General features: G+C 49.6%; 1 protein-coding gene across 1 annotated transcript; it reads right to left on the reverse strand.

The window, feature by feature from the left end:
* Positions 1-248: 248 nt before the first annotated feature.
* On the reverse strand, positions 249-2,449 carry LOC144097115 (glycerophosphocholine phosphodiesterase GPCPD1-like). The gene has a single exon (XM_077629899.1). The coding sequence runs from the start codon at positions 2,376-2,378 to the stop codon at positions 300-302; it is 2,079 nt and encodes a 692-aa protein (XP_077486025.1). The 5' UTR covers positions 2,379-2,449; the 3' UTR covers positions 249-299.
* Between the last annotated feature and the right edge of the window lie 5,592 nt (positions 2,450-8,041).

The following is an 8,041-nucleotide window of genomic DNA, read 5'->3' on the forward strand; positions in this document are numbered from 1 at the left end:
GAATAGCTGCGGTGATGGCGGATCGGTGTAGGTCATCGGAAAACTGAATCTTCTCGTTCCATGCAGCGCTAGTTTTGCAGCAACATGTGACCTCACAAATAGAGTGACCTGGACGGCAATAAAATAGCGGAAAAATCGAGCTGCTCGGTAGGTTTAAAGAACAGTTCCCGATGGCGCTCACGGCTAAACATTTTAATCGAATCGAAAAACAAATCCAATTAGCGGAACCTTTCGAAGACTGCCTTGAGAGTTCCTTTCACGTGGGTGAGCAGGTCCTAGTAATTGAAATATTGAGTGTTTCAGGTGGTAGGCAGGAGCCTCGTTTGTTCGCCTAACACACTGTTCTCACTGTCACCAACTCGTCCTTGCTCGCTGGGGGCAGCAGCTATGAGCTGCCCGCAGCTACTGGGTGGAGATGCAACCACGGTGTTCTCGGGTTGGGTCTCCTTGGTGACGCTGCCACTGGCCGCCGCATGCTGGCCCGCCATCGGGCACGGGGTAACATGGAACAAATTATCGCTTTCGGTGGGACGCATTATAAACACGTCCAGTTTATCGTAAATAACGCCGTCGACGCCCTTCCGCTTGAGGCTGGCGATGGTCTCGGAGCGGTTGTTGTCTTCGCCCCAGCAGAAGAGGATCAGCTTGCGCTCCTTCACGAAGCCGATAAGGCTCGGCTCGCGAAGTAGGTCCTCCGTGTGGACGTTGATGCCCAAAATATGGGTGCAGAGCGCAAAGTACGTGGCCATGTGAATGGTAGAGGTGCGCGTGTCCAGATAGGGAGGGTACTTCTCAGTCTGGCCCTGGGTAAGGAACAGCAGCGGGTACTTGTTCTGCTTCAGCCGGATCATGGTGCATATGTCTGGGTGGAAGCAGGAGAGGATGATATATCGCTTGCCGCTGAAATCGAGCAGAGTGCGTAGGATTATGTCCAAGTACTCGTTCAGGTCGAAGTCGTGGTCCAACTCCCATGTGCCATCCCGGAACTGCATAGGACACTTGATCTCTACGTTGAAGCCGACCTCTGGGTTGACCGTCTCGAGCACGTGCTGCAGCGTCGGGAAGGGCTGGTTATCCACGCAGTCGTCTTCGTGGAAGTCATACGGGGGGCTGCCGTGAGGAGTGGGTGATAGCTTGAGCTGTTGCAGCTGCGCAGCTGTCAGGTCCTTGACAGCCAGTTGCAGCTTCTCCTCTTCCTTCAGTGAGGCATTGCGCTTTTTCATGCAGATGCAGATGTAGTAGTCGTGGTAGATGACGGGCACCTTGTCCTTGGAGAGCTGCACGTCGAGCTCCACCATGTCCGCACCGTGCTTTGCCGCGTAGTTGAAGGAGGCCACCGTGTTCTCCAGGATGTTTTCGACCTTGTCTGTTCGGCGAGCGTTTCCCGAGCCCCTGTGCCCAACGTCCAGTCCCCGGGTGGTCTTCTTCCAAAACTTGGAGAAAGTCTCACGGCAGTCACAAGAGTATCCTTCCAAAGGCTTGATTATCAGGTATGACAGACTAAGCTGGCCGACAGGCTGACGCCGGTTGCCTGCGATGGGCGTGTTACAAATCCCGAAGGTGTCCTTCAGGTTTCCAGGCAGAATGTAGCTAAAGCCTATGTGCTCGGGGTAGCTTGATTCCGACGTGTTCCGGTGCATATAGAAGTCGATCATGTACGCAATAGTTGACGGGTCCAAAACTTGCGCCTGCAAAATGACGAAGTCGTCAGGCACATACACGTTTCCGAATGGACCCTGCTTCTTAAACTTGTAGTCGCCTTCCTTCATAACAGCAATTTCAATGACTGGCCACTTGACGCATTCAAATTCGGAAATGGTGCTACGCCGATCACTATCTTCGCCCACAGGTCCTGAGTCTCGGTTGCGAACAGACAGGTCGATGGGTGTTACTAGGTAGGAAATCGGCACAGACTTGTACTTTCGCTTCCAGAGCTCAATAGGGTTGTTGAACAGCTTGAGATGCACTATGCATTCCACCGTCAGCCATCCAGGCTCTATATGGTCCTCGCCGTTGTAGTTGCCAAACACGTCGATGCTATCATTGCGGTCAGCGGTAACTTCATTAGCACTAATTGAGCGGGGATGCTTGACTGTCTCCCACCTGCGCACGATGACGTTCCCGTTATCCAGCGAGATGCCCACCAGGTAACGGAACTCCAACGTCTTCTGTGTCGGTACAGGCACCCGAACACCCCACACCTTCTCGATGGGGTCCTCCAGCAGCATCTCCAGTGCGCGACACACCTGCCACTCGCCCAGCTCTGGGGTGCTGCCGCACACAAACACCGTCTCGCCGTGAAGCGTCTCCGCTTGCACTCGCAGGTACAGCTGCCTACCGGTGGTAGGCACTCCACCCCGAGTACACGCTGCCTCCATGTCTTGCAGGATGAGCGGAAGCCAGCCGAGGTCACACTGGTACGCAGTCCCGAACGTCTTAAACAACAGCAGCGGTTTCCGAGCGCTAGATGTGCGATCGGAACAAATTGAAGGATTAGGGGGCCGCGCAGCAAGAGAACGCGTTGTCGTTCTATTGGTCCAGCACCGGCAGCATTTCACGTGCTGCACCGCGAGCACTGCGCGAGCCCCAGCCGACCGTGCCTAATAGAATTCCGCGCGGTTGCGAAGCCGAGGCGAGAAAGAAATTCCCAGTGAAATGGCGACAGTTGTTTCGATTAGCGATGTTGCAATGCGCTTTTCATTGGAATAAAGCGTCATAAAGCGATCAGCGGGAAGAGACAAGAGCGAAGGTACGGGTGCTACGCTTGTTCACTTTCAAAGCAAAGACACCAACAGCGATAAGATGGGGATAAAGGAAGACGAAATAAACATGAACATGAACATGACGAAAAATTCACCGGTGTTATGCTCCCACGTGCTTTTCCTTTTTGTTAACTGCGTTCAAGTGAATAGCCACCCGATTCTTGGCCGATCCCCCAGTGTGGGTATGTGCCATCTTTTGATAGGATAACAACATCAACAACAACAGCATGATGACAAGGAGAGCAGCTGGCGGCTTGCTAGGAAGCGACGGGGAATAGTATCGAGCAAATGTTGGCGCGGCGACAGGGCAATGGGAGAACGGTGCGCACAGCGTGCTTTCCGGATCGCGCTGCGTACCATGCACGCAGCCAAGGTGTCTGTGCGCGGTCAAGACACAGACGACAGCGGCAGCTGATATGGTACGGCTGTGTAAAGGATGTGTCTAATGACGAGAAAAAAAAGTCGCTCGCAAACGCACGCGAGCCGGCAGGCTAACCGAAACGTACTAAGTGCCAAAGTGACGTCGACAGCAAATTGATAAAATAGAAGTGGTAGCTGCTGACGGGAGGAGATTGCAATGTGTTGGTCGAGACAGAACGGCAAGCGCACGAACGAGATGAAAAATAACACACAAACAACTACAAATAATGACGCAGTGCTGTCTTCACAGTCTTTCGTTACAACCGCTCCCCCTTTATTTTCCCCTTCCTGGCCTTTTCCTGTCATTTTACTCTCCCTAGCTAGCTGTTCACAGCTTTGACATTCCCGCCAACTCGTTGGTATGGTGTCGCTTGTGACGTCACAATTTATGGCTCCGCGCTTTCGCATGTCACACACGTTCACTGCGTCGTGGGTCACCGGAGAGTCACGTGGTGTATCCATGCTGTGCGGCTGAGAATACTGATTCGCACGATGAATCCGTGGATCAGCTCTGATTTGTCAAAAGGCCTGCGAAAAGCACATATGCCATGTCGCTGTTGTCATTTATGGGCGATTCCAAGGAGTTGGCTTTGCCGTAGCTCCCAATGCATTGTAGCTGTGCACTGTTGTGACGCAGCCAAGTTAAACGTAGCCGACCTGTGGGCCACGTCGCATGTGGATTAGGGCTCCGAAAATCGCCGCCGCAGTGAACGTGTTCCGCGAAGTAAGCCCCGGCTAACTTTTTGCGTGGCATTTGCGTGGACTGACACTATCTGGCAGAAGCAGAGGAAGGGGCGCGCATTGACCTCAAGAAGCAAACGTGGCAGGCCTAACGCAATGAGAGGGCACCAGTCTCACGCAGATTAATTGTACGGTTACACACGTGGCTGACACCAAAAATGAGCGATAACGCAACGGTGACAAAAGAGATGAAAGCGAGTGCAGTTTCGCATGGGGGGTGTTTTACCTACTTGTATTTTCACGCGTGAGCAGTTTGTTAGAGCGCAGGGATCCGAAGGATGGTGGGGGCTGACGCTGGCTTTCGTCGAGACGTCTCAATACAGATGCCGCTGCAAAAGACGCTGTTCATGTGTAAGTGGGCGTCTAGTTTTCTTGAAACCTTTGTTTGCGCCAGCTGGAGCTCATATTTGCAAGAGAGTCAGTATTCGAGTAACTACGCATCCTTTCATCAGTGTTAAGAGAACGTTCATGTTTTCTAGGCCGATCGACAGAACAATGGGAGTTTAAAAGTAGACTCCCTGGCGCACATTCTGAACGCTTCTTGGTGGTTCTTGGAACAAGCTTGCTGGTTAAATTCCATATGCCATCATTTCTCTTCGTTCGAGACGTTTTGCATACAGGGCATAACAGAGGGTCTACCAGCGCTCCTCACAAGTTGTCCTCTTGGTATCTCATGCTTTGTCGTCACTTTCGGATGTACGGCATCTCTGAGGGCCAGACCGTTCCGTGAAGATCTGTCAAGCATCTCTGGAAGAGGTATAGCATTTGCCAAAACTAACCGTCTCGCTTTCCAGCCGTACAGTGGAGCCCTCCTGACAAACCTAAAATAAAAAAGGGGTCGGAAAGTGAGGACAACTGTGCTGCTTAGCTTATACATTTATAAAGCTTAAAGATTGTCTTAAATGGTCCTTTACAAGGCTGAGAAACAAGACCTTTGCCTGGTCACTTTTGGCAAAGACGTCACGCTTCACTGTGATGGCATAGCTTCTACAAATGCTTTTTCATATTTAGTTTATTTCTGCGTTTTTTTTTTCACAAAGATTTGATAATCCTGTACAGTCGAATGGAAGCGATATTATTTTCGCCTGGAGGTCATAGTGCATATCCTCGATAAATTCAAAGGCCCACCATAGCTGCTTTTCGCAGTCCGGATATCTAGGCAAACGTATGCAGTCTTTCTGTTCAAAAGGATGGAGCTACTGTGTAGTTCGAGGGGCTTCCTGTTGAGAGCCCATTGCAGTCCACAAAGACGTAAAATTCCAGGCATTTATGCATTCCGAGCTAATGTGACCATTCTCGATGCTGCTGACAATTCGCCGAACGTGATCATCGCCTGTTGTGCGCGGCATGAAGGTCTTTTAAACCTTCGCGACACTGTTTACACAATCTTGCTTCCTCTTCTAAAGGCTTCAGGCCAGCGCAGCTGGCAGTGGAAGATAGATGTCTGCAGCGAAGAACGGCTCATATGTTTCCTAAACTGTTCCTCTGACTCCTCCGTGGTTAACACGGATCTCGTTGCTGCCAAGACAGATTGCCAAATCGCCCTGCATTGGTTGCATCTTTTTCGTTGCAAGCACTTCCTTGTGAACGCATTCTGCCGAGTGTATAAAATTTCCCTCTTTCCCTTTATTCCTCCTCCGTTACACCGAACACTGCCTGCTGTGCGCTAACGTTGAGTATTTCGTCAACGTAAACAGATTGTCCCGTCTGAATAAATGAAAACTGTCGCTCGCGTTCTTTTCCGCTGGTTAGTTTGGGGCGGAGAATGAGCCTGCTCTAGACAGTTGCGGCAATAAACTCGCATTCCCACTCCACTAAACTCGTATCCGCAACAGAGGATAAACCACGTTCATAGAGAATTCTGAGCTCGCGGAGCGAAGACAAAGCATATAAACGTGACTAGGAACTTCCTGCAGGTCACTTGGCTCTGCAATATTTTTCCTTCTTCTGTTTAACACGTTTCCAATTAAAAAAGGTTCCGTTACTTTAAAAATTCGCTTTATGTAGGTTCACGAAAAGCAAACACATACGCCCGATTTTTCGAAGGAAATGATTTTTTTGCTTACTACACTTGAATTTTATAAACAAAAGATTGTATGTCGCCATTTCAATTGACTTCTATTCAAGAGAAAGTTTCAGAACTTGCGTAACGCATAAAACCTTCGTATGCCATATAATGTCATACGAGTGGTTTGAGGGACTCTCATCTAGCGGAGTCCCCAAATGTTTGTGGAAAACTCCTCCTGGGCTCTTAAATTATTATTGACCCTAGAGCATCATTTCTGCCAGAAACACGAACAAACCGGATATGAGGAAAGACGAGGACAAACGAACCATCCTGGCCACAGCACCTCATTAAATTCAGTCAGTCGCCACGCGAAAAAGTAAAAGAAAAGAATTAGAAACGAACTCAAAACTTCAATAGCAGGTTCAAGGACATTGAAGTTTATGTGGTAACGAACAAGTGCTCAAGAAATGTGGACACGAGTAGTGAAGCCAGCAACGTTGTGTCTGCGCGCCCGTTACCAAAGTTTCGGTTTAAATTTTCAGACAAAAACGTATTTGCCTTGAGGATGAATATTTGGATTCGACCTATGTAGACATCGGTTACATATCTGTCAGAGCAAATTGTTTCAGGATACTGAGGGTTGCGTTCCCTGATTACGGCGTATTACCTGTGAAGAGCTCAGAGCCCCTTACATGTCCCGTACTTTGCATTTGAGTTCTCGTGCAGAGAATTCAGGGTTCGAAGCATCAAGTCAAACACGAATTGAAGTGCCGCGTTTAGTGTTTTGTAATGATCGACAGCACGAGAACTTTTTCTTTTTGGCACTCGTATCTCGTTCCGGGGAGTTCAACAGCTTTTTGTCGAATTACGCCTCGCCGGAGCCACATAAAGGCTCACGTATTATTGCCATCCATCCGAGGGTCACAATATTGTTTCAAAGCAGAAGTGTGTGCGTGCTTTTTATTTTTCTTCTGGCCGCATGGTCCGGCTTCAAACGAAAGCTGCGTAAAGAATGAAAGGCTACACAGTAAATCGTTGGAAAGCAAACTGAGCAAAGAGACATGAGCGAGACAGTGAATGTCACAGGAGAAAAACGCTTTCTTGTTCACTGTCTCATCTATGGCGTTTTTGTGCAATTTCCTTCTTAAACCAACTCGCCCAACCTCGCACATTTTTGAACTGCACTCCTTCTCCAAGCGGTCATTTCCTTCGCGTTTCGTAAACCCCACCCGTCGTTCGTTGTACGCCTATGTCTTCTTTAAGCAGATTTTTCCTAACGACCAAGAATGAACTCGCCCAACAACGTGCTATGTCGAGGGACATGGTACACTTTTACAGCTTTACTTCATAGCTTGTAGGAGCGCAGTGTTGCGTGTCAACGGTAATTATTTTCTTTCCATAACAACACTTCGAAAACCTTCCCGAGCACACTGAGTTAAAACTGTTCTCAAACCCTAATAAAACTTACACCTTTGATCCAACGCAGTTCGAAGTGAGCATAGGTTTAGGATGAGCCTCAGTACGCTAGCAGCCAAGGTTTCGACAAGAGGACTTGTCTCCTTCTGGCCGTGGTTATCCAAAAGCCCCCAAAAATTGCGACGCCGTTTTGCGCCGTATTATTTAAAGCGCTTATCAGCGAAATTTTGAGACTTTATTGCCTAGCATGTTCGCCTTTTCCGAACGCTATTACAAATAACCACCCAGAGCAAAAGTGCTGAGCTTGAATCCAGGAATTCCTGTTCCTTCTTAGCCAGCAACCACGCGCCGGCTCCGCCCGTGTTCCGCATATCTACCCGCAGCTTTCATCCCTCACTGGTGGGGCTCAGACCGGCGGCGGCTCGCAATTTCCTCCCTGACCGCACTCGGGCATGCGGGGGCGCAGCTTGGAAACACGCATCCCGGCGACGCACGTCCCCTCTTCCGTGCCCTTCATGCGCTGTTCTGTCTCTCCATCTCTCTCACCCTCTTCTTCCGCAGTTACAATTTCCTGTCTGAGGCATTTCCAATATGACAGTTTGCCTAATGGTATACTGAATACGTGCCTTCGCCATGCGTGACATCACGTGAATGGGACACGTCAGCTTAAGATTGCGCATATGACGTCTGTGAA

This window comes from Amblyomma americanum, chromosome 7, assembly GCF_052857255.1.
Source record: "Amblyomma americanum isolate KBUSLIRL-KWMA chromosome 7, ASM5285725v1, whole genome shotgun sequence".
Lineage (NCBI taxonomy): Eukaryota > Metazoa > Arthropoda > Arachnida > Ixodida > Ixodidae > Amblyomma > Amblyomma americanum.